The sequence below is a fragment of the Doryrhamphus excisus genome, chromosome 17 (assembly GCF_030265055.1).
Source record: "Doryrhamphus excisus isolate RoL2022-K1 chromosome 17, RoL_Dexc_1.0, whole genome shotgun sequence".
In the NCBI taxonomy this organism is placed as follows: domain Eukaryota; kingdom Metazoa; phylum Chordata; class Actinopteri; order Syngnathiformes; family Syngnathidae; genus Doryrhamphus; species Doryrhamphus excisus.
This window is the reverse complement of record NC_080482.1, coordinates 14,614,866-14,641,868: the sequence shown is the minus strand read 5'-3', so window position 1 is coordinate 14,641,868 and position 27,003 is coordinate 14,614,866. Positions and strand designations below refer to the sequence as shown.

The following is a 27,003-nucleotide window of genomic DNA, read 5'->3' as shown; positions in this document are numbered from 1 at the left end:
CATTGCAACTTTCCACTCATCTATGGCGATAAGTCCAACAGCTCCAAAGTGAAAGGCATAATGTTGGGGTCCTTTTACGCGTTGTTGGCGGGCTGCTTGGGCAGTGCTGCGTCATTATCTGCTAAACTCACTCTCGGTGCAGACTACCTGGAGGAGATGTGTCAAGTTACACTGAGCAACTTTGAAACACACACTGGATCTACAGCCTGTCACTGGGTGGGTGAGAACCACTTTTACGAAAACAACCGTAACAGTTAAATCAGTACTTCAATGTGCCATTAAATAATAAACAATAACCAGCTCAGGAAGTAGAATAAGAAGGATCACTATTGACTGCTACAATTTATACGAAATGGTCCAATTGTGCATGAGAATGAATAAATGACAGAGTGTAAGCCAAGTAAAGAGAATGACTTTATGACGTCTGCAGCTCCACATCCCCTTGCGGCTGTTGTGCGTGGGCCTGATGCTGGCTTGCAATGCCGCCATGTGGACCTTCTTCTCCAAGGCCCTCCGCTACTGCTCTTCTTCAGCCAGAGCCAGCGTCACCACCACTGCAGGCAACTTTATTTCATCGGTAAGCCTTTGAAAAGAGTCTGTTTCCATTGTGTACGTTCATTTGTCTTCTTTGTTTGGGCATGGAGGCTGCACTAGGGAAGGTCATTTTTGGAGAAAGTCAAGCGGTTCTGTGGTGGGTGGGCATCTCTGTCACGCTGTGTGGGCTGCTGGTGCTTCATGGATCCACACCTCAGACACAGGACGACGGCAAGAAGGACTAGTTCATCTTTTTCAACAAGGTGCTGCTGCAAGGGGGTGCTGGAGCCTATCCCAGCTGTCTTTGGGCGAGAGGCGGGGTACACCCTGGACTGGTGGCCAGCCAATCACAGGGCACATATAGACAAACAACCATTCACACTCACATTCATACCTATGGACAATTTGGAGTCGCCAATTAACCTAGCATGTTTTTGGAATGTGGGAGGAAACCGGAGTACCCGGAGAAAACCCACGCATGCACGGGGAGAACATGCAAACTCCACACAGAGATGGCCGAGGGTGGAATTGAACCCTGGTCTCCTAGCTGTGAGGTCTGCGCGCTAACCACTCAACTGCTGTGCTGCCCAGTTTTTTATATTCATTCATTCATTCATTTTCTACCGCTTATCCTCACGAAGGTTGCGGGGGTGCTGGAGCCTATCCCAGCTGTCTTGGGGCAAGAGGCGGGGTACACCCTGGACTGGTGGCCAGCCAATCACAGGGCACATATAGACAAACAACCATTCACACTCACATTCATACCTATGGACAATTTGGAGTGGCCAATTAACCTAGCATGTTTTTGGAATGTGGGAGGAAACCGGAGTACCCGGAGAAAACCCACGCATGCACGGGGAGAACATGCAAACTCCACACAGAGATGGCCGAGGGTGGAATTTGAACCCTGGTCTCACCACTGGCTAACCACTCGACCGCCGTGCCGCCCTAGGTTAGCGTTATATATTCAGATTTTATATCACTTACATCTCGAGATCAACTTCAGATCTATCTGGATATATCAAATTTTTATACTTTTTAATGTGTTTTTTTATGTTTTATGCAGTTTTTGTCAAAAAACGTCATTACAAAAAATTATAAATATTTTCCCAATATGAGTTTTAAAGTAGAATATTTGATATGAGGTAATTGGAGCCTGTCTGGAATAGGTCAATCATTCCTAACGGCATTGATTATGATACATTATTATTTTTTGTGCAAAGACAGTAAAAAAAACCAAACACTAAAGGTCACATGGACCCAAAAACATCTGGCACATTTAAGGGGACTAGTGCTGTCCTATCTAGTCTGACTGATGTGTGTCCCACCTAGTCTTTGAGCAGGAACTGATGAAGCCTGGTTGGATGGGATGGGAGGCCAAGTGTCTTCTAAGACAACCCAACAGTCCAGTTGAGATTGATTGAATCAACTTCAGATCTGTCAAGAGAAACTTTTTTCATGTATTTAAAAAATAAAAATAGAATTCCAAAAACAGGAAATATGTAATATTTCCTGAACAAAGTAAAATACTTGATATGAAAACCACCTCAACTGGCTCCTCTCCATGTGCAGAAGCAGCGGTTGTACTCTGAACCCCTCCTGCATGACTGCTCTGTCACTCAGATGTCTACATGATTATTACATGCTGAGATTATCTGCATGTTTTGCTATTTTGACCAAAGTCTGTTTGAAATGTAATGAATGTAGTTTTTATCTCTTGGACTGCAAAATGCCCATTCCAGTAATGAATGGAGTCAAACTGCACTGAAGTCATCAGGGCTCTACATTAAAAACAAAAATGACTTGCCCATGGGGAATCCTTAAGGTGAGAACTACTTGCCTGAACTTGCCCCATGTAAAATGAAAAGACTGGCATATTGATATCATATATCAATATATGCTGATAATTCATCAGATAATAGTACTGATGCATTGTATTTGGAGGAATGTCTGAAACGTATGTTAACATGGCATGCCATACTACCTTACACATGGTAGTCGTAGTAAGCAGTGATATTTATAAGTTGTGCACCACAATGAAACATTATTGAATAGACACATTTGTGTACTAGTAAAGTGTTTTGAATCCAGAAAAAATGCTCAATTTGTCAAACAATAATTTGTGAAGCAAAGGTGAGAAAAATCCAGCGAGAAATGGAAGCGCTAGATTTTGTAGCTTGTGCAAAATCAGCACTTGGTATTGGATCTAATGGGTGGTGTTTCATTGTGACCACTTCAAATTGTCACAGCAATGTGATTCACTCACCTGTGCCATCATTTGATTTGCTAACCGCTAATAAAATACTTGTTTAGGAGGCACTGCTTCATCACTTTTTGCTCTTTTCCTTCACAAGGTGTTGAAGAATTAGACCATGTTGGCAGGGATGCCATGATAGATGTTTTCCTAGTCAAACCATCGCTCATTGGTTGATCGCCAACAAGAACGGGTGTGGGTAAAACGCGGACTGTGGACCGCGGTCTGAATAAAGGATTCTGATTGGTCCATTTCAAGATTTGCAAGGATTGGTTTGCAAATTAGCACCGGAATTACGCAGTCCGTGTTTTACCAACACCCAACAAGAACCACTTTTAAAAAAACTCTTGGCAGTATGGCATGCCAATGTGCACTTGCCCGACGGGAATATCACTGATTGGATTTACTTGCCCCAATTTTGTTTTTTTTTGTTCGGTACATCGTTATTGTCGAGCCCTGCTCATGTATATTCAAACTTGGAGCAACAGACAATGATAAACATGTTGTTTCCAAATGGTTAAAACGGTACACACACGACATGGACATGCTTTTGGTGTACCATCCACAAAGGTCCCACGATGAGACATACGTTGCCTCAGGAAAAATAAGGCACCATGTGACAAAAAGCCAGTTGGTGTGGTGGTCAAGACAACTACTGTTGGTGCTCACCTGAGACTGCAGGGTCCATCTTTGTCACACTTTTCTAAAACCAACCAAAACCACCAGAAGTCCATCCGATGCGGGCGATTCAAGTCTCTTGTACTTGGAAGCTTCACATACAGAGGATAGGAGTAGATATCGAAAAGTGCAACACCCGTGTCAGATGAGCTATAATACATAAAATGGAATCCATTGAAATCAAAGCACCTCGGATGATGTCTGACGTGGGAGATAAGTTTTGGATTTCTTTCTTCAACACATCATGCACACTCACACGTTTGAAGGCAATCACTTCATCAGGTTGAATTTTTTTTTTTGCTTCTGAAGACTGATACGTTACCAATGACTAATAACTTTTTTTTAAATGTAGATCTCAGAGTACCTGGAAGGTAAGAATGACTGGAAGAAATGATGATGTTCCCAAGTGCACCTGTAGTCCGGATCAAATATCATGACATGATATTTGATCCGGAGGGCCATTGTGCGGTGACGGAGTTGGAGATAGTTGGAGGAGCCACCAGGTGTGGCCTAGCAAGGCCTTGCACTGTATTCGGGCACATTCTGGACCACCTGGTGTGACACTACGGAGGTCTCCGGCAAACCTTTTGGAGCTGGCGTTTCAGGTGCCTGGTAAGGTTATTAGTGTGCTCCGTGTTTGTTTCCCCCCAGGACCCAAAATGTCTTCCACACAAAGTGAATGTTTCACTATGTGGCCCTTGTGATGATGATGATGATGATGATGTAGCCCTTTATTCTTGTCACTTATACGGAAGTACAAGCGAAATAGTGCAATGATCCGTCCATACATATACAACATACTATGCAGTCAGACAAGGGGTGACAGGACGGGATGATTGGGCGATGAAGGGGGCGAAGAAAGGGGGCAACACTCGGAGAGGAGAGGGAAAAAACCAACTCCAAACTAGACTCTTAAATGAAGGAGAACCTGCGACGCTTCCCCCGCCCACCTGGAGCTCAGTTCTCAGGGTGTCATTGCGATACATAGCAGTTGCCATGGAGAAGTTTGTGGTGGGCCCAGAGAAGAGAAACAACATTCTGTGAAGAAATAATGGAGAGTGAGAGCGTCCCGCTGTTGTTTTCACAACACGGCCTTGGTTAGCCTGTGGTGGGGACGCCGAAATCCAGATTAAGAATATTGTTTGGGTTAGTTGGGGCAGCCACAATCCAATAGACCAGGTCACTCTAGTGTCCATTCTGGTCTCCCAGTTGATCCAACTGCTTTTGCAAAGCCGAAAACTTCACCAAGATGGCATCCTTGTTGTGATTGGCAGTCACAGTCAGTGTGTGAACGGCTTTGTCCACCAGCTGTGGGCCAACTCGATCCGCTGCCTCCATCGTACGAATTCTGCAATACACCAGGAAAGTTCCCAATCCAATCAGCAACACACCTGGTATCATGGTCCCGAATAGGTAGACCTCCACGGAAAGAATCGCCAGGCACATGACCTTCCACTTTCCCCAACTGTCCATCACGTACCCGGCGGTGTACGTTCCGTCAGGGCAGGCAGGTTCCCCCGTACCTGAGCTTCTCATCGAAAAGATTGTGTCAATTTCGTGGAGAGACCAGTTGATCAATTCCATGGTTTAGGTTTTTGGAGAACAGTGCAGAGAGAGGGGGCGGCACGGCGGTCGAGTGGTTAGCGCGCAGACCTCACTGCTAGGGTTCAATTCCACCCTCGGCCATCTCTGTGTGGAGTTTGCATGTTCTCCCTGTGCATGCGTGGGTTTTCTCCGAGTATTCCGGTTTCCTCCCACATTCCAAAAACATGCTAGGTTAATTAGCGACTCCAAATTGTCTATAGGTATGAATGTGAGTGTGAATGGTTGTTTGTCTATATGTGCCCTGTGATTGGCTGGCCACCAGTCCAGGGTGTACCCCGCCTCCCGCCCGAAGACAGCTGGGATAGGCTCCAGCACCCCCGCGACCGCCTTCGTTGAGAGTCAAAGAGATGTTGGGATAAAGTTGGGACACCCAAGTTCTCGTTTCTAGAACGGCCGCCTCACAGAGCCTGGGCTCGGTTGAAGTTTTGTTCCCTCGAGAGAAAAGAACACAGTGGTCCAGGACTTGCTGAGTTGGTCGACTTCAACGGGTTTGCAATATAAACACTAAGAAGTAGACAAAGAAAAGCAAGGGTACTTTGTTGCAGGGACTCAAATGTGTTTTTTCACCAACATTTTCATCATATTCATAAAGACTAACATTTGAATATTCAGTGTCTCACACTGTTAGCGTTTGGCCAAAGCACATGCTGAACTGGAACGCTAGCAGCGACACAGGCGGGGTCCTGGCTGGTCCACAAACCAAGAAGGCAATAAAAAAATGGGCAGCGAGGAGGTAACTGGTACCGTCCACTTCGAGCAAGCCACTTCACCCACTTTGCCCCCAAAGTCGCCCACACAGGGTAGCCTACAACTTGGATCCGGTCTCTCCACGGCTCTTTGGGGGGGATCAGGGTGTCCACCGGCTAAGGAATCCCTTGTTTATGGTGGTTAATTGAGACCAGACCCCAACCCTTTTTTTTTTACATTATGTGATCCCCATAGACATGTAATAACACCCCTATAGTCACCTTCATATTCCTATTACCCAATATAGTAGATATGTCATCATATGGACTCACCCATGTTAGCATGTTACAGTTTCTGTACTGTACTTCCTGTGGAGGCTATTCTCTCATCAATGTAACATACTGACACCTAGTGACCAATTACATTTTAGTTCAATTAGTTATTTATATGCTTGAAAATCCTTTATTTCGTCCAAAAATAGTAAAAATGTTTAAATAGGCACATATGTGACTAATAATAAACTGATAAACTACAAAACAGGCATGATTTATTCATTAGTATAAAGCATGAAAGAGTGAAGTCCCGAAATTCAAACAGTGATGTGGTGAGGGACCAATGTCAAAAATTGCACTTTTTGGGGGAAATTTTTCCCATCATCCAAAATCCTTAAATGTAACATGAACACACACGTCTTTCTTTTTTCACATGATGGGAAACACCTATTCCTATTCCTCCGAGAAAACAGCAACAAGCTTTTGCTATAAAAGCAATCTTCACTCGCTAAATGTACTGCAAAAAAGGTCAGTAAGGATAATTCATAATGCCGCCTACAGAGAACATACTCACTCCTTTTTTTTTTTAAATCACAAATACTTCAACTTGCTGATATAGTTCATCTTCAAACAGCTAAAATAATGCATAAGGCTAAAAATAACCAATTAGCTAAAAATGTCATCCAATACTTCTCTACAAGAGAGGAGAAATATGATCTCAGGGAAGAAGTACATTTGAAACACTTCTATGCTAGGACTACGTTATGCTAGCCATAGCATTTCAGTATGTGGAATCAAACTATGGAATGGATTGAGTAAGGACCTCAAACAATGCACAACGATGAGCCAATTCAAGAAACAATACAAGCAGTTGATGTTTGCTAAATACAAGGATGAAGAGTCTTGAACCAGTCATGATGTGCTATATATATCACTATATTGACACGCACTATGGTACACATTATGGCATTGGATGCTCATATCACCTCATACTTCGGTATGAGGTACATTATTCAAAAAATTAAAAAAAAACTTAAACTGTATTATGGAAAGCAGGAAGTGAACAAATGTAACAGTTAGTGATTGTAAAAGTACCAGATGGAGGGGTAGGATTTAATAAGCTTTGCTTCTTCCTACTCCTTTTGGACATGTGGAACTGTGAACTGATTATGGGATGCATTCAATTGTAATCTGATGCATGTTCAAATTAAATAAAACCATTAGCATTAGCATTAACATTGGCATTAGCATTAGCATTACCATATCCATGCTGTGACCATTTAGCAACAGGTCCATTCATAATGTAACACATTCAGTATTTTAGCTCTGTTAAGCATTAGCGGAACTTCCGTCCTGGGTGCATTATAGAAAGGAATGCGGCACCCAGTGTTCATTTTTCCAAACTCAATGATGAAGTCAAGTGTTAGCGTTCAGTAGCGGCCTGAGGGATTGTGAGCGAGCGGCTGGTAAAGCCAGTCGCTAGCTGGCTAGTAGTAAGTCAGTGTGGTGTGTAAAGTAGTCCTCGGGTGTAACACTGTCACTGCAGCTTGATTGATATGCTGGTAACATGATGTAAATGAAGTGTTGGTGCTTTTTGAGATTTTTTTTCAGAAGGCTTGATAGGTAGAATAGGTGAGTTGTATTCTGTGCATTCTTCGTTGCCTCTGGTTTTTTAGCTGTTTTTATATCTTTAGAACACACAGAAAAGACAAAGACGTGTGTGTTCATGTCCCACATAAGGATTGTGGATGATGGACAGAATTCACAAAAAGGGGCACTTTTCCTTTAAAGGAGACCTATAATTCTTTTCCCACCTTGATACCAAAGTTTAATGTTGAAACGACAGCTTAAAGCTGTGTGCACACCGGACACAATTAACATGATTTTGCCCCGCCCATACTGTTACCCTACCCTGTTACCCCGCCCTGTTTTTCTTTGGATTAGCAATGAAGCTAAAGGCTTATGACGCTGGGTACAAATAAATGCAGGAAATGATTTGGAATAAAAGGGAAAATACACGTCAAGATAAAGCATCTCATCAAACATGTTGTTAAAGTTACGACGCTGCTCCCAGATGGAACTGAGTACGATGCTAACTTGCTAATTGGGTCAAATTATTAAGTTTAATTAATATTCATGTTAAAGGTTAAATAACTGTTAATACTGTACATTTGAATCTGAAAAAAATAATTTCTCTACCAACTGTATGTGGTTTCTTACGTTTTTCTTATTTGCTGTTTTATTATTATTTTACTTATTTATTACTGATTGATTGATTTATTGTCTTTATTCTTAATTAGTTTATTTATTTTTCATCTTATTTTGTGTATCGAAAAATAAAAATCAAGATATTTGAGAACAGTGGAATGTTTTATCAGATATTTTGGTGTGGAAAACCGGAACCAAAGTCCTGAAAAAGTGTAGGGTATAGCAGAGGCAAAAGCATTGAAGATAGTTTTTTTGTTGATTTTTTTTTCCAGTTTTTAATAAATGCGTTTTTTTTTTTTTTTGAAAACCTGATGCGGCCCGGCTTAACCCAGAACCTAGCTCGGGTGGCCCCCAGGTAAATTGAGTTTGAGACCCCTGATGTAGTTAGAATGTTGTATTTTCATGTTAAACGATGTCAACGTTTCAGATAATAATTGGTTAATGGTCATTTTTGGTCTGGAAAATGTGGAACTCTCGGAAAATTGGGAATTTTCCAAATGCGCATTTGGAAGTGAGCCCTGAAGACGTTGTTTGGGATGGCTCTGAACGCTTGAGTTTTTTCTAACACCAAGTCTTTGTGACAGTGAGCACAAGCTGTAGGCACGCCTCCCACCAGAACACCCACCGCCCTCAGTACCTCATGAGCTAACAGTATCTCCTACCCTCTTTTCAATTAGCTCTCCAAAAGTTTCATTAACTTTTTATCAAGTCCTATACCCACAGAAATTAGAAAGCAGGGTTCGGCAGTAGTCCTAAAGTCCTCGGGAACACTTGGGAAACTAACTGTTTTGGAAATCCAAAGAAACACAGCTGGAATAAGTGCAGATTCTGGAGGTTCTAGAAAGCTTTCTGTGCGGGTTTTGGTGTGTAGCTGCTCTATAGGAGTACACAACTCAATATATTAGGTCCCATTCAAAGCTCATAGTCTTCAATATGATTCAAAAAGGTCCTAAATTTGTATTAAGGCTGCTTTCATTTATGAAAAAAGCATATCATTCAGTCTTGCTTTTAAATGTTTACATTTTTGAGGACGCTATACAGAATCAGAAATAAAGTAGTAGTAGTGGTAAAGTAGTAGTAAAGAAGTAAAGTACCTGTGAGAATTTATGGAGCACAACCATCTAGCATGCTTTGAATGTGAGTGTGAATAGTTGTTTGTCTATATCTGCCATGTGATTGGCTGGTGACTAGTCCAGGGTTTCAGCTGGGATAGACTCCAGCATACCCCCACCACCTGAGTAAGAAGCGGCCCTTGAAAGAGTTGTTCAAAACCTCCAAGTTTTTTTACTGAATGGGGGACTCACTCATCACGGTGAAATGGTCCACTTGGGACGCAGGTATCATGGTCCATGAGTGAATCGACCGGACGACACACGCAACCTCCTGAGCCGCCAGACCGGCCTAGGTGAGCGGGATCTCGATGACGTCCTCCTCAATGATCTCCCCCTGTGGAACGGTGAACGGCTCCGGGGGGCTCTTCTTGCAGCTCAGCCCAGTGAAAGGGCTGCACCAGGAAAGGGAGAACGGGCCACCAAAAGCCACCCGCATGGCCTCCCAGCACGGCACCTTCTCCCACTTCCCCGTCTCTCTCTTCAGGCGTTCGATTCCCTGCAGAGGAAAGAGAAAAGGGTCCCGGCTCAAAGGAGTTGAGGTTTGTCATCCACATGCAGGACTACGAACTGGTGAGGCCGTTTGTAAAGCTCTCGTTGTCATGAAAGACATCTAAAATGGCATACACCCAGCAAATCAGTGCAGAGATCTCAAGCACAGGTTCTAAACTGGTGGGTGGGGACCCAAAAGTGGATCCATTCTGATTGAGTCCCAGACCATAAGTGAAAAATTCCAAAAAATGATATAACATTTAACTCATGTCTTGACTTCTGATCTCATTCTGTGGTCTTTTTGACATTGTAATACAAATACAATTCAATGAAGAAATGAAAGTATCTAATATTAAAAAAAAATATATACAAGTGTGTAATTTAAAACATTACTTAAATTAAAACAAATTATTAACTGACTTCAAACGTACTTAAGAGTAAATGATGAAATAAAAATGAATAAAAGTAAAAAAAAGTGTAATGAATAAATAACCATCCAAATGACTTAAATAAAAATTAAAAAAAAACAATAAAAAGTGAATAAAAGAATAAAAAAACAAATACAAGTAAATACGATTGTAAAAAAAAGACTTCAAATTAATAAATAGTAAAAAAAATGGTAAAAAATGAGTGTAAAATGTAACAAAAATGACTTCAAGTGTAAATACAATCAAAATGATAAATAAGTGCAAAAAATAAATGTAATAAAATGCAAATAAATTATAAAAATCAATGTCTTCACTGAAACAGTGCAGAATAATAATAACTTGAATAAGTTTAATATAACATTTAAATAAATAAATAAATGACTAAGGGTAAAAACATGTAAATGACTGGTATTAATAAAATAAATGAAAATGACTTAAATCAAAGTGCAAAAAATAACAATGACTTTAAAGAGAAAATATTAAATATTCACATGACTTAAAACTGTAAAAAGACTACAAATTTGAAAAATGACAAAGTGTAAAAAGTCTAAAAATAAATGAAAATGACTTAAGTGAAAGCGTACTTAATAAAATAAACATACATATATGATAAATATAAAGGAAAAAATACTATTATGTGTAAAGTATATATAAGTATGACTTAAATAGGTAAAAAAATAATTATTTAATTAAAGTGTAAATAATCAAAAAAAATAAAAAAAACTGTTAAAAAAACAAATGAAAATGAATTTTAAAAATGTCAAAAAAATAATAAAAATAGGAATAACACATAAAAGTGGGTCACCACTTAATTACCACTGGAAAATCCCAGGTTGAGCCCATTGAAAAACTGCTGGTCTAAAGCATTAACTTCAATGTTGTGACACCCTAAAGCAGGATGTGGCAACATACCCCACATGTTACATGATGGGGGACTCAGCGGTCCATTCCATACAGACTTTATACGCCTCCTAAAGGTATTCAATCAATTCTCTTGATTGAAAAAAATGCTTTCTCAATCTAAACACATCAGAAGTGGACCAGAGTTTTAGACTGTACTCCACTTTTGAGGTTCCACCATAAGAGAATTCACACCAAGTCTCATGGTGGTGCTTGGGACTTTTCGCCCTGGCGGTGGAATGGTCCACGCGGCACACATGGGAGGGTCGTGTCAGGGACTGACTTATTTAAGTAGCTTCATTTTGTCTGGTCCAGTCTGAGAGCCAAATTTCCAATGGTAGGATACATTTCACACAGTAGCGTTTGGCTGAATTGGGAAATCTGTGTAGACAAAACGTGTGAATGCTGAAGAGCGAAAATGCTGTACGGACAATGTGGAATTATGGGAAAATTGAAACGTTCTTATCCCAAATGTATTGATGCTGAGATGTTTTGAGAAATATGGAAAAATGACTATGATCAATGGTCATTTTTGGTCTGGAAAATGTTGAACTCTCGGAAAATTGGGAATTTTCCAAATGCCAAAAATAAATGAACTGAAGGTTGAAAACAAGGAAATTAGTTAGAATTCTTCATGTCAAAAGAAATTGAATGTGGAAAATGGTTTGTCCGAATTTCCTGAATGAGCAAATTATTTTCTTGTTGAAAAACTTTGAATTGTTTGAGAAATGTGGAAATTTAAAATTGTTCATTCATATTCAGTGGGAAGTCTGTCATGGAAAAATTGCAATGACAAAAAATGTGTGTATTTTTTTAGAATGTGCAAACAGCTAGCCATCACGTCCTGAATGAAAAAAAAAAATGCTGATGTTGGAATTGCTTGGTTGGAATATCGATGGCAATTTGTGTTTGAAAAATATGGACTTTCCAAAAAAGTGGGAACTTTGGGGGATTTGGAAAAACTCATGGAAAAAGTTTTATACCATTCTCTGCTTATTTCACGGTCTCGCGGGCAGCGGTCTGAGTAGGGCAGTCCAGACTTCACAGTCCCCTTGCCACCTCCTCCAGCTCCATCGGTAGGACACTAAGGCCTTCCCAGAGACATAATCCCTCCAGTATGTCCTAGGTCTGCCCTGGGGCCTTCTCCCAGCTGGGCATGCCCAGAACACCTCGTTCTGGAGGTATCTGGGCTAGATGCCCAAGTCACCTCACCTGGCTCCTCTGAGCCCCTCCTGGATGACTGAGCTCCTCACCCTATCTCTTAGGGTGAGTCCAGCTACCCTACGTTGGAAACTCATTTCAGCCGCTTGTACAGGTGAGGGTGGGAGATCGACCAGTAAATTAAGAGCTTTGCCATCACCATGACAATCTGGTACAGCGATCGCATTACAGATCCGCCTATCGAGTCTTCAACTCGACGAACGGGAGACTCTGCCAGACCTACATACATGTCGGGGTCTCCCAGGTCTGTCAGGTCTGCATCCTCCCCTGCCATCTAATCCACCAGGTGGTGATCAGTTGACAGCTCAGCCCCTCTCTTCACCCGCTTGCCCAGAACACAGGTCTGATGATACGACTACGACACCCCTCTGTTCGAACACGGTGTTAGTTATGGACCAACTGTCCAATAACATCACACCGCATTGGTTCAGATCAGGTAGGCTTTTCCTCCCAATCACGACCCCCCAAGTCATTGCCCACATGGGTTTCGAAGTATCCCAGTAGAACGACAGAGTCACCAACTGGGGTGCTCTCCAGCACCCGCCTGAAAGACTCCAAGTACTACTCTGAACTTCCGTTTGGCGCGTACACACAAACGACAGTCAGGACCCTTTCCCCATCCCGAAAGCGAAGGGAAATGACCGTCCCATTTACTGGGGATGAGTCCAACACAGAGGCACCAAGATGGAGGGTTATTAATAAGCCCACACCAGCTCGCCACCTCCCCCTGCAGCAACTGGAGTTTGGTTCCCGAACCCAAACCCCAAATTGTCCATGCATTTTCAGTGGGAATTTTGTCAGGGTAAAAGTGTAATGACAAAAAAATGTGTGCATTTTTTGGGGGACTGCTAAGAGCTTGCTATCACGTCCTGAACCAATGGAAATTTTGGATGTTGGATTGTTTTGGTTAAAATATAAATGGCAAATTGTGTTTGAAAAATTTGAAATTTCTGGAAAGGCGGGAAATTTGGGGATGTGGAAAGTGGTTAGTCCAAATTTCCTCAATGTTTTAATATTGGAATGGTTTGAATCAGTTGACAAACGAGGAACTTGAAAACTATTCATTTTCATTGAGAATTTTGTCATGGAAAAATGTGATATGTTTGGGTTTTTTTGGAATGTGCCATCATGTCCTGAATGAATGGAAACATTTGATATTGGAATGGTTTGGTTGGAATATTGACTGCAATATGGGATGTGGAAAATTGCCAGTCCAAATTCCCAGACCGTTTTCATATTGGAATGGTTTGAATGGGTTGGGAATGTGGAAGTAGTTGAGCGTGATTAAATGACAAGAGGACCTTTGGTGTGCATGAAGACCCTTCAACATTCACACAATGACATTGTTGGCTCTTGGAAGCTGAAAGTGAGACCTGCATGCTGAGGATCTGCGCATGACGATCGGCGAGTGAGAGTGACTTGGCCATCTTACCTCTGTCCCCATTAAAAGATGTCTGCTTCAGAAAGCTTCAGTTATCAAGACAAGAGAGAAGATTGCAGGGAAAGGAGGGGGCGGGCACACGACACAATCATTTGGGAACAGACTGACAGACGAGGACAAACGGAGATTTGTTGAATGCAGAAACATCCATTCTTCCATTTTCTATGCCGCTTGAATGCAGAAACACAAAAGCATTAACTTTGTACATTATACGAAAGGAGAAAACGTAGACAGCGTAGGCCCGCACTGACGACAAGATCCGCTTTATTACCTGCACATGCTGAAATAAATAGCAGTATTACTTTGAACTTCATGCCAGATGGGGTTCAAATTGGACACGATTGTGGTCTTCATCGATAGCATGCATTCACGAATACTGTGAGCAGTCTTGCTGCAAGTGAGGGCCTGAAGCATATCACTTCTATTTCCCCAAAGACTAACATCTAGACCAGGGGTCTCAAACACGCGGCCCGCGGGCCAAATGTGGCCCGCAGGACACGAGTTTGAGGCCCCCGCCTTGATATGAAAGTTTAATGTTAGTGCGGCCCGCGCAAGTTTGATATGGATGCTGTATGGTATCATGTACCCAGAAAAAAATATTACGTTTGATTAATGTTCATGTTAAAGGTTAAATAACTGTTAATAGTTATCCTCCCTATCCGTGTGGAAGTGGTAAGTTTTTGGCTATTTAAGTTTAAAGGAAATAACTTGAAGGCTACCGTTTAGGTCGCGAGCTCTCTAGTTTGCGAGTTAGCATGTGTCTCAAGACCCTGCAGTTGCGCAATATGTTGTAAATAAAAAGAGTATAAATGTGACTATAGTCGTGTTTTGTCATGTCTACAGGGCTCTAATAATGCTTTGTTCATTTTAATCTGAAAAAAAAATAATTTGTCTACCCACCAACTATATGTGGTTTCTTAAGTTTTTATTACTTGCCGTTTTATTATTATTATTATTATATTTATTTATTACTGATTGATTGATTTTCTTTATTCTTGATTTGTTTAATTATTTTTCATCTTATTTTGTGTCCAATTAGCCAACACAATGACAACCAGCTCCTCTTCTCATCATGTAAGCTTCAGGGGATTCTCATTTTGACCGCTTTTCCAGTATACCAGCAGAAAAACAAGGTCCAGACATGTGAGGTGAATTCACTCATTTGACTGATGGCTGATTTCACATTTACAATTTGGATCATGGAAAGAATGGCAAGAAGTACAGTGAACCAAGATCTGGACCTGTTCTGCTTTTTCATTTCACTTTATACTAAAGTTCTGTTGCTGAAAACAATCACTTTTTCTACCTTTTCTTGACATGAATATATATGGGTCAAAATTCACCCCAACACCATAGATGTTTCTTTAGTCATTAATACTAAAATGAGAAAATAAATAAAAGTAATTGATTTAAGAGATATGTTCTATATCCCTCAGTAATAGCCAGGTAACAAAAGAACCTTCAATTTATGAATATGATTCTTTTGAGGTTCATTTGACCATTTTTGGAAATAGAAATGGAGGGGTATAGTGACAAAAAAAGGCCTACATGCCCACACCAAAAGTATTAAAAGCAACATTTTCATGGATGAGGAAGCCTAAGAAGGTAACCAAGACATGAGAAGCAAATTTGATGGTAACTTATTGTTTTTAGTGTATTTTATAGCTGATTTAATACATGGGTCAAAACCCACCCGTTAACATAAGAGATGATACCAGAAAGCTAACACAAGAGGAAGGTTAAATAGATAAAAACAGCTTAAAAGATGCAGCTCATTAATGCACGTAATGGGACACACCAACTATTAAAACACCCCCAACAAGGTTGTATCCATGCTGTGAGCATGTAATACTTACAGCATTTTACCGTATTTTGGTCATTTTAAACATCCTTCCTGGGTGCATTAATGTCATATAGCAACATACAAAGGAACGCTACACTTAGCGTTAACTAAGCTGAAAAACAAAACACAGCAACATGTATCATTTCCTTTTGGTGGTAGTGAGCAAACTTATGGTGAAGCTAGTCGCTAGCTGGTGTGGCAAGGTGTCACTATGCCAGAAAGTTAGTTCTTTGGCTTAATAATAAAATACCGCTATGGTATGGAAATGGAGCATGTTGGCGCTTTTTGGAGGCATTTCAAAAGGATTTATAGGGAGAAGAGTTGCATCCCGTCCGCACGGTGGACAAGTGGTTAGTATGTTGGCCATACAGTCAGAATACAGAATGTCTGCTTGGGTTTTCTCCGGGTACTCCGGTTTCCTCCCACATTCCAAAAACATGCTAGGTTAATTAGCCACTCCAAATTGTCCATAGGTATGAATGTGAGTGTGAATGGTTGTTTGTCTATATGTGCCCTGCCTCTCAACCAAAGATAGCTGGGATAGGCTAAAGCATACCCCACAACCCTAATGAGCTTAAGTGGCATAGAAAATGAATGGATGGTTGCATCCCATTTCGTGCATTCTTAGCTGCCTTTTTTTTAGCTTTTCTGTGCATTTTTCCTTGAAGTTCTTGGTTGGGTTGTTTTAATGTAGAGGAAGAAAATGCAACAACCATTGCTCTGCTTTTCTGTAAAGACCTTTAATGGGTTTTAAATGAAACATGAAAAACTGGCACGTAATTCTCAAATAAATACAATTCTCAAAGAAAAAAATACAAATGGACACTTCCGCTCTACCCAACTGTTGGTTCCAAACAGAACAATATGACTCCTTCCATATATATACTACAGTGGAACCTTGTTTAGCATCATTCATTCGTTCCAGAAGGTTAGACTCTAACCGAAACACAAACCAAATCAAATGTTCCCATAAGAAATCACGTAAGGTTCATTGAAGACATGATTCCTGATGTGAGTGTTGGAAGCTTTCAAAGCATTGTGGTCGCTGGTGTTTCAGGTGGCTTGGATGTAGCCATGTTTATTTTTTGCCTCGGCGGAATGTTTGAAGAACATCAATTATCAGAACTATTTTTTAATGGTAGGGTTTTTAATTCATCGGTATGATGTCATAATTCCTCATCTTGGCCTGATTATTTTCATCATGCACCCCTAAAGTAAAACTATAAAAGATGTGTTGTGTGTCAACATTTCTGGGAGTCCACTGATGCCATCAGAGATGGGGCGACGTAGTGGACTTCTGGTTCCTTTGTTAGAAGCTAAGGACGTTTTGGGATGCAAACTGTTAACAAGAAATTGTATGTAAGCCGAGGCAAAAGTTGGGCGTACGCTAACCGAGGTTCCACTGGACATGTCTCAGTGGGGAAAAGAAATATTTGATCCCCCGGTTTTGCAATCAATTTCATCATTAATAACATCAGCTTATCTTTTGCCTGGATATGTTTACACTCTGTTAAAATAAAGCGACCATAAAAATGATGGAATGTTTATATTTTTGTCAGGGGTGTTTTTTTTTGGGGGGGGGGGGGGGGGGGGGGGGCTTCCGAAATCATCAGGGGGTCAAATACTTATTTCCCATAAAGATCATGCTGCCTTGTTGTTGATTTTTAGAATAGTTATGCTTGGCTATCTTCTGTAGCAAATAAAAAAAACACAAATAGATCATAGCCGATAACCAAATGTGGTTATTTCTTCCATATTTCCAATAGATCCGTGTTTTCAAAAACATTCACAGATAAAAATGTCACATAAAGTATCAGACAAAAAAAGTATTCCATACAGAATAAGCTGTCTGTGGTCACTATCAGGCGTCACACTCAGTACGTTTCCATGCACTCATCAGTGGGATTCCTGCTATACTATATACTATATAAAATATGCTATATGCCACTTTACATGCACTTGCAGGTTAGAAATTGTTTTGCACGCATGGAAGTGTCAAAGTGTTTATTCCCATGCCTGTGTCGTCAGTGTAGTGCAGTGACATTGTGAGTTCCTATTTGGTTGCACCGTGAGTAAGGAAGAATGGACTTCTGTTGGGTCTGTGTCAATAATAGACCTTTTTATGGGTGTTTCAATTACAGCTGCAACAATTAATCAAGAGTTAATCAATTACCCAATTACGGTATTTTCCACAAGCAAGCAATGAGATTTTAATTACTGTAACTGTATGGTTGCAATTGTGTTTACTATCATGGGTCATGTCCTCATTGTTACTATTGCTATTGGTAAGTTGGACTGTTTCATTCCACTGATATCATCTCCAGTGTGACCCATAGCCATCATTGACATTTAACTGTTCTGTTTGTCACTGTTGTTGTTTTGGGAATTCTTGTTGCTGCTGTTTTTGTCTCTCCCTCTACCCCCCCCCCCGCTCCGGTCCGGTCGTCCAAAATGGCATAACAAAGACATCAAATAACGGCAAATAAAATTTCATGGTACAGGGAAGTTGTAGCCAACACCTTTCCTGACACAGAGCAAATCTGTCTAGCATGTAAGGGCATTTAGATCAACAATACTATCTGCCCCAATGGCTGGACGGGACCAAAAAAAAAAAAAAAAAAAAAAAAAAAAGGTGGACCATATTAATTTTTTGTACTTATGACCACATTTTTGAATTTAATAAAATGGCATTACTTTTTCCTCACAATATTAAATGTTCATTGCAGCTTTTTTCTCTGTACATTAACACTTTTTGTCTCAGTATTTTGCCTTTATTCTCATAAAATGACAGCTCTCCCCCTTCCCATTGTTGGTGTTGCTGACTTTACTCCCATAATCCATCCGTCCATCTATTTTCTATGCTGCTTATCTTCACTAGTGTTATCGGGGTATGCTGGAGCCTATCCCAGCTGTCTTTGGGCGAGAGGCGGGGTACACCCTGGACTGGTGGCCAGCCAATCACAGGGCACATATAGACAAACAACCATTCACACTCACATTCATACCTATGGACAATTTGGAGTGGCCAATTAACCTAGCATGTTTTTGGAATGTGGGAGGAAACCGGAGTACCCGGAGAAAACCCACGCATGCACGGGGAGAACATGCAAACTCCACACAGAGATGCCAAGCTAAGAATCGAACCCAGGTCTTCCTGATCCCCTGACTGCAATACAGTAGATGCCCCGCCATTATACTCTGATACTTCACTCAAGCCTGGATTATGCTGCTGGCATCTGAGGCACCGCCGTAGACCTCCCCTTCTCTTTTTGATTGCCGTTGTTCACTCGCGACAAAGGAAGCTAACACGCTAAATAAACTAAAAGAATTTGAAAGTAAAAAAAAGGTATACACCACTAAGAAAGGATCCAAGAACAGATAGGTGGAATCAAGGGTCAAAGACTAGACTCTAGACTCTAGTCTGCGGGGCTGCCTCCGTCCGTCTCTCTTTCAGCCACTGGGTTGTGTCGGCTAGCAGTCGGAGAAGGCGTTTTCCTCAAGCCGCATTTACATAATCCACACTACTTGGCTGGTGTCATTCCAGTTATGCTACGTTCACACCGACGCCGAATGTCGCGCTTTGAATCGGCGACGAATTCGGCGTCATTTTTCAAAAAATCTCACAATCTCCTCAGATATGTTTATGCTCTGATAAGCTCTGATACGAAATTCGTTCCCGCTTTAGGCGACAAATTATTTCCCGAATCGCTACGGCTACTCACGCTTTGATGCCGATTGATCAGGCTTTGATACGCTTTAATACTCATTGATAAGCTTTGGTGCGCTTATCACGCTTTAAATAACGCTCTGATACGATTATCAAGCTCTCTTGTGCATTGATAGGCTCTGTTAAGCTCTGTTACGCAATGGAAAATTTCGAAATCCCGACTGCATCCCGCCTCTGATCCAGAGCATATTGTAGCGTCATTGCCGACGCTATGGAAATTACACGACTGCGATCGCTGACAAGCTTTTTATTGCACAACAATAACACTGGCGACTGTCGGCCGTAACCACGCCGTTGCAACCACCGCTAGCTACACAACAGTACTTCCTCCACCCGACACGCCCCCACCCCTGGTGCATTCACGGTCACCCGGAACAGTCGGACACCCAAGAGCACAACGTCAACATGAACACGTCAGGGTCGCTGCAATATATAAAGATGCAGCAGATCCATTGATCCTTTGAACCAAGCTCTGTTAAGCTTTCTTACGCTTTGAGCAAAACTTTGATAAGCTTTGTGACGCTTTGATAAGCTTTAATACGCTCTCCCCGCTTTACGCAATTCGTGACAGATCGCCTCAAATTTTTAAACAGTTTAAAAATTTTTGCCGCTCTTGCCGAATGTCCCGAATTGCTCAAACCTTTCTTACGCTGTATTACGGTCTTTACGCTTTCATTCAGCTTTGTTACGCTTTGCCGCCGCTTTGCTCGCCGATTTAATTCGCCATCGATTCGGCGTCGGTGTGAACGTAGCATTAGAATTTAGCAACCACCGCTGCAAATTTTGAGGCCGGATTATAACACCTGACAGTAGAAGCATGTTTGCTGTACTGTATATACAGCATGTACTACATATACTCTATACAGGCTATACTTTATATTTTGATAGTGATAACTTTCTGCTTCCCAAGAAATGGTACCAATAACCTACTTTAACATTTAGATTTAACATTCCTCTTGCGTTAGGGTCGACCCGTTTTACATTTTAATGCATAAAAAGAATCACATAACATTTGTTTATTGCATCAAGGCTTTTTGACTTTGTCAGGAAACTCTATTTCAACAAAATAAAATCAAAAAAATCATTTTTACTACATTTTAAAATGGTCTGGTTGAAATTATGACCACTGTATTGTTAGGGTCGGTTTGGACCCGGTCATAAAAATATGACTATAAAGCAATATTTGACCGCTTTTCCAGTATACCAGCAGAAAAACAAGGTCCAGACATGTGAGGTGAATTCACTCATTTGACTGATGGCTGATTTCACATTTACAATTTGGATCATGGAAAGAATGGCAAGAAGTACAGTGAACCAAGATCTGGACCTGTTCTGCTTTTTCATTTCACTTTATACTAAAGTTCTGTTGCTGAAAACAATCACTTTTTCTACCTTTTCTTGACATGAATATATATGGGTCAAAATTCACCCCAACACCATAGATGTTTCTTTAGTCATTAATACTAAAATAAGAAAATAAATACAACTAATTGATTTAAGAGATATGTTCTATAGCCCTCAGTAATAGCCAGCAGGTAACAAAAGAACCTTCAATTTATGAATATGATTCTTTTGAGGTTCATTTGACCATTTTTGGAAATAGAAATGGAGGGGTATAGTGACAAAAAAAGGCCTACATGCCCACACCAAAAGTATTAAAAGCAACATTTTCATGGATGAGGAAGCCTAAGAAGGTAACCAAGACATGAGAAGCAAATTTGATGGTAACTTATTGTTTTTAGTGTATTTTATAGCTGATTTAATACATGGGTCAAAACCGACCTGTTAACATAAGAGATGATACCAGAAAGCTAACACAAGAGGAAGGTTAATATAGTTTGTGCACACCTGAAGGTAAGAAGAACTTTGACCAACTGTACATGATCACAGTCCTAAATCAAGGAGAACCAGAGTCCAGAGAGAAGAGAGCCACCTGCTGTGGCACAGCAAGGTGCACTATAATCGGGTACGCATTCCGAGCAACCGATGTGACACCATGGAAGTCTCTGGCAAACCTTTTGGACTTTTCAAACACAGCAGCACAGGCGTTTCAGGTGGCTGATAAGGTTTTTTGTGTGCTTGATGTTTTTTTTTTCTCCTATCATGGCGGAGCATTTGGTACGACAGCATGCACAATGTCTTCCTCCGAATTTTTTTTTTTTTTTCACAAGCAAGGATGAAGACACTGGCAGGGGTATAAAGCAGCGTTTGATTTCCTCACCCACATAGAAAGAGTAATCTCGCTTCATTGGAAGGTTATAAGCGCTATTGTTAATGTTTTATCAGTTTGCTGTTATAATTGCACCCCTACTTTGCGATCACATATTTATAAATTGCAACCAACCTGGTGAAGAGATTCCTGATTCCTCCTGGAATAAAAACAAATTAAAATTTTCTTTTTTTTTTTTTTTTAAACCAAAAATCAACAATCTTGGGGACGCGAATATTGAACTACAAATATGCAGGTATCCACATTTAAAAAAAAAAATTATAAAAAAGTAGTGCATGTAAACGTAGTGACTGTCACATCCGCTGAAATGGTGTTGGATGGGATGCAGACTCATTCTCCCCTTTCACACCACATACTGGTATGACTCGGCCTTCCCATGGTCAGGGGTGGAAAAAGGGCTAAACCACAGTAAGGAGAAAGGGTGTCCAAACACCGCCCTCAAGTTCATCCACTTAGTTTTTTTAGCCCATCTTCTCTCTTCTTTTTTCAACTGCTCTATGCCCTGGAAACAAGAAATAGCCAAACTTCAGTTGGTGAGCTCCGTGTCAAACTGCCAGCCGCTGCCCCTGCTTGGATTTTCTTTCCAGCTGCAGAGAAACACCAAGACCAGGGGTGTCCCGCACAGGGAAAGAGTCCAGGGTGCGGCGGGGCCACTATGATATTCTACACATTTTCATTCATTAAACATCTTTATATCGATCCAATGTGAGTAAAGCTATGCTGAGCTATTAAACGGGTATTTACTAGGGATGCTCCGATCAATCAGCCACTGATTAGTATTGGCCGATTTCCGTAAACAATAAGTGATTGGCACATGCCGATAAATGCCTTTCAATGTCAATCAAACCAAACAATCAGCGTGCAACTGCAAACCCTACATGTCTGCTGTGTCACGTAGGGTTGCGACATTTTGTCCCATTTTGCCGCAAAGAATCAACGCTAGTCTGGAAAACCTCAATGGCTTCAGTTTGACAGCTTGACACAGGCTACACCAAACCTACCAAACCTAACCCATCAAACCTATTGCTGTTTGACTTTTCTTGCATCTTTCTTTACTCGCTTTGCTTCTCTGGTGAAAGCTAGCTAGCTAGCTTCTGATCTTTGGACTCCAAATGTGACTTTTTGCACAGTGGCAATTTGTATTTAAGACAAACAAGCAATGTGGTTAGTTGGGAGCTCGTTTTTGCCCCACGAGGAAGTGAATATCACGTTTATGGGGTATGTAGTCACTTTTTCAAGTGTCACTGAATAGTCTTGATACTGTCATGATGCTAATGATGTCTTATCGTCAAAAACACTATTAGCGTCTGGTTGTTAAATCAACATTAACACAGTGTGCCCAGCCTTATGATGTTGATACTATCTGATTGATTGGTAAATAAAGTAGTGTATAATTGAAATGTTATGTGTTAACTTTTATGTTAAAGAGGACCTATTATGCTTTTTTCACTTTTCTGACTAACAAATGTTGTTACAGTGTTGTATTATCGTGTTAAACAACACCAGAGTCGGATAAAGAGGTTCCCACATTTGGAAGTGAGCCCTGAAAGACGTTTTGGGTGACTCTGCATGCTTGGTTTTTCTTTGTGACATCACTGCAAGCCGGACTTCCTTATTTATTTATTATACAAATTTCCCCACTGAGGGACGAATAAAGGCATATCTTATCTTATCTTATCAGTGTCCGAACTGTGTTTATTTTGTGTACGCAATTGGGCAAAATGAGCTCGGCAGCTGTCCGGAAGTCCTGGGAGCACTTGGAAGTGTGACCGATCACAGCAGTAATGGGGCATACCTGGAGGAGGGCCGGGATGGAGTAAATTAAACAGACCCAAAACAGTTTGGGTAGGAGGCAGGAAATCCATGGAAATGGTGCAGAAAGAGATGCAGAATCTAAAGCTTTCTGTGCTGGTTATTGTGTGTCGCTGCTCTATAGGAGTCCACAACTCAATACAATAATACAAAGGGCCAGGAAATGAGCATAATAGGTCCCCTTTAAGCCGGACATATTTCTATTTCATAAAGATATTTGTTTCTATTATTTGATTCTGTTCATTTTGTTAACCTGAACAATTTTTCCCCTGTGTATTCATATTACTCCAAAAACATACAACAGATTAAATTCAAGTTTGTGTCAAATTGAACAAAAATGCATTCACACAAATTAAGGCAAAAAAGAAATACCCCCCCCCAAAGTTTATTTTGTAATAATTACCAATAATTATGATGGCCATTTGAACGGCAGCATAAAACCCTGACCATCCCTACTACCACTAACACTTTCAGGTCTTTAACTTGGTGTACTCAAACTTACCAGATCTTAAGCATGTGTAAACCGTGACAATTAGCATGACGACCATATGTGCAAATGCACAAAAGTTGGCAACAAACCTCTGCTGAAGACACATGGGTCTGTTTGAGGGTACTATTTCTCAGAGTTTTTCTTGTAATGTTCAAATGTGGGCCAAGCTATGGGCTGTCGGTGGCCCCCGGGACTTACTTTGGAGAACCATGACCAAGACAGTAATGTTTTTTGCTCCTGAAAAAGTTGTGGAAAAAAAAACAATAAACTAATCCCGGTGACTAAATGCATCAGTTGTGATAAGTGATTTGTTGCACAATAGGATTGCTTATTTATAGAGCCCACCGTGGTGTAGTGGATACTGTACTGGACTTTTGAGCGGACGCCTCCGGTTCGAATCTCCTCTAGTAAGCATCATCGGTATTCGTCAGGAAGGGCATCCGGAATATAAAGGGCTCAAGCCAAAAAGTCAGTATGAGGATCAAAAAAAAAAAAAAAAGACCCGCTGTGGTGCCTCAAACAAACAAACAAATTCCTTATTTATGAATGGAATATTCTTGCAGTTAGAAGGAAAACCCTTTTACAACCTTCTAAATATGCTTTTTAACATCATTAGAGCCCTCTAGACATAAAATAATACCCCTATAGTCCCCTTTAGACACAATTGTTTACCCAATATAGCAGACATAATAAGACATAAATAAGATATACTGTAGACTCACACGTTAGCAATGATTAGTTCCTTATTTTCCTATTTCCTGCTCTACAATACTTCCCGCAGTGGCTATTGTCCAGGGCTCCTACAGATTTTGGGTTGGATTGGATTTAAAAATGTAAATGTTCTCTCATTACAGCATCTCAAACGTGATTTGGTCCATCTAGGTCCTAACTCATTACTCCATTTATCCAAACAACTAGCTTTCAGATGAATCAATTAAGAAAATAAAATCAATAGCAGTCGTCGTATTGTGTAGGACTGCATCGAATGTTTGAATATTTTGGTAATTTATTCATTTTCTACCGATTGTCCTCACGAGAGTCACGGGGGTGCTGGAGCCTATCCCAGCTGTCTTCGGGCGAAAGGGGGGTACACCCTGGACTGGTCGCCAGCCAATCACAGGGCTATTTTGGCAATTATTATAATAATTAAGTATTCTCGCTGAATTTTTGTCTATTAATCGGGAAAAAATATTTTATTTGGTTAAAGAGCTAGAAAAAATTAAACATTTCACTAAATAATGAATGACCAATTGGTTTAATTTTTTAGATAATCAAGCATTTGATTTCTTAAATGGATATTATGTATAGTGTAACTGGTGGTTATTTTTAGGGCTATATATATAATATATACAATCTGACTGCACGCAGAACAAACAGTTCTTGAGGGAGTCTAACTGCTGTGAATGAAGTTGGCAAATGATGGCAAACTTAGCAGGCAAAGATTGGTATATTATAAATGTTTTGGAAAAGGGGTAAGTGGAACAAATATAACAATAGAAGCAATGAATTAATAAACAGAAGTTTTGCTTGGGATAAGGGTTTTTTGGGGAAAAAAGGAAACAAAATAGTAATCGTTTGGGTGCAAAACCAAGCTGAGCAAAACGAACAAACCAAAAACTGACCTGTAAAAACCAGAAAACATGCATCAATATTTAATATTGTCAAAAAGCTTACTGGTTTTGAATAATTCACACTTCAGCTCAATGTGGCAATAAAGAACATTATAGGATTCTTTCACATTTCTGTTCAACCATTAAAGATACAATAGAGAGATAATTAATTCAAAAAATAACAGCCAAAATCAAGGTACCAAAAACACAATAGATGGCAATAGATGGTGAAATGTGAATACCATCAGCCACAGCCAGTGGTTGCTTTCATGCAGGGATTTCATTGTTGCCGCATAGAGGCGACGACGAATCAGGATCGGTATTGGTATCGGACGATTTCACTAACGGATGATGGGGTTCAGTATCAGCAGCATAAAACCCTGATCGGAACATCCCCATCCCTGCGTTTTCTGAATGCCTTATAGTCAGATTTTATTTCATTTCGCCATTTGTATGCTTGAAAATGCTTCATTTAGGCAAAAAAAACAAAACAAAACATATTTGCTTAAATATACCAGTACATGTTTGACTAGTAATTCAACCACAAAACAGCAATGATTTATTCATTCATATATTTTTGCGAAAAAGCGCCAATTGGCGAGGGATGACTGTACTCCAGTGCAGTTATACCAACCCTGGTATGACAAGCTTGCAGGGTCTGATAGTACTCGTAGAAGGGAGGGGTATAACACAAAGTGTAAACCAAATCAATAAACTCCCCTGTCAGCGTACAAGAATCCAACATGGTGAAATACGTACGGCGAGCCATTGCAAGCAATCTAACTGTGACATCAGTACGCCCGCTTGGTTAGTGTTGATGTGCTTGGAATTGGTTTTGTGATGGCTATACGTTTGTCATTTCTTTGGAAGCCCGTTTCCACTGAAAGATTTTCCAATGGTAAGTGGTGAGATAAAAAGTCCAAATGAGCTAAACTACACATGCGTATGTGAGGAAGGTGGCACATGAGCAGTTTGTATCTCATCATTTGGACTTTTCATCACAGAATTATTTTAACTTTTTATTTAAAATGACTTTTTATCCCATAATTTCACATTTCTATCACATAATTATGACTCGTAATTATGCCTTTTAATCTCATTTCTGTTATGACTTCCTGTATCATGATGTTTTATCTTGTAATTTCAACTTTATCTCATCATTTTTACTTTTTATGTATTTTATTTTGACTTTTTATCTCATAATTTCAAATGATCCCATCATTCTGACTATTTATCTCATAGTTATGACTTCCTATACTATGATATAGTTCACAAGCTGTCAGTAAGCAACGGCATTTAAGCGCAAAATGGACTTCAAAATCCTGACACAGAAGTTGTTTTGCTAGCAAGTTGTCTGCATTTCAACAGAGGAGAGAAATGAGACATCCAGCTGTCCACCAAGGAGTAACATTGAGCAGAGAAAGGGTCTGGCAGGGGAAAAAGGCTGGAAGGTAAAAGGAGG

At 40.5% G+C, this 27,003-nt stretch overlaps 2 protein-coding genes across 5 annotated transcripts in view; one reads left to right on the top strand and one right to left on the bottom strand.

Moving 5' to 3' along the window:
* On the top strand, window positions 1-17,187 carry LOC131105115 (transmembrane protein 42-like). The gene is made up of 3 exons (XM_058052891.1): window positions 1-216; window positions 431-577; window positions 645-17,187. The coding sequence occupies exons 1-3, from the start codon at window positions 61-63 to the stop codon at window positions 777-779; spliced, it is 438 nt and encodes a 145-aa protein (XP_057908874.1). The 5' UTR covers window positions 1-60; the 3' UTR covers window positions 780-17,187.
* The window catches only part of LOC131105114 (palmitoyltransferase ZDHHC3-like), a 27,968-nt gene continuing 10,289 nt past the window's right edge, over window positions 9,325-27,003 (bottom strand). The window contains exons 7-8 of one of the 4 annotated variants that reach the window (XR_009119878.1): window positions 9,543-9,846; window positions 9,325-9,472 (exon numbers count right to left, since the gene is read on the bottom strand). Coding sequence is in view for 3 of the 4 variants with exons in the window: in XM_058052887.1 (XP_057908870.1) it covers window positions 9,640-9,846 (207 nt within the window). In the remaining variant the exon portion in view is untranslated. The other 3 variants (XM_058052887.1, XM_058052889.1, XM_058052890.1) reach the window with 3 other exon arrangements.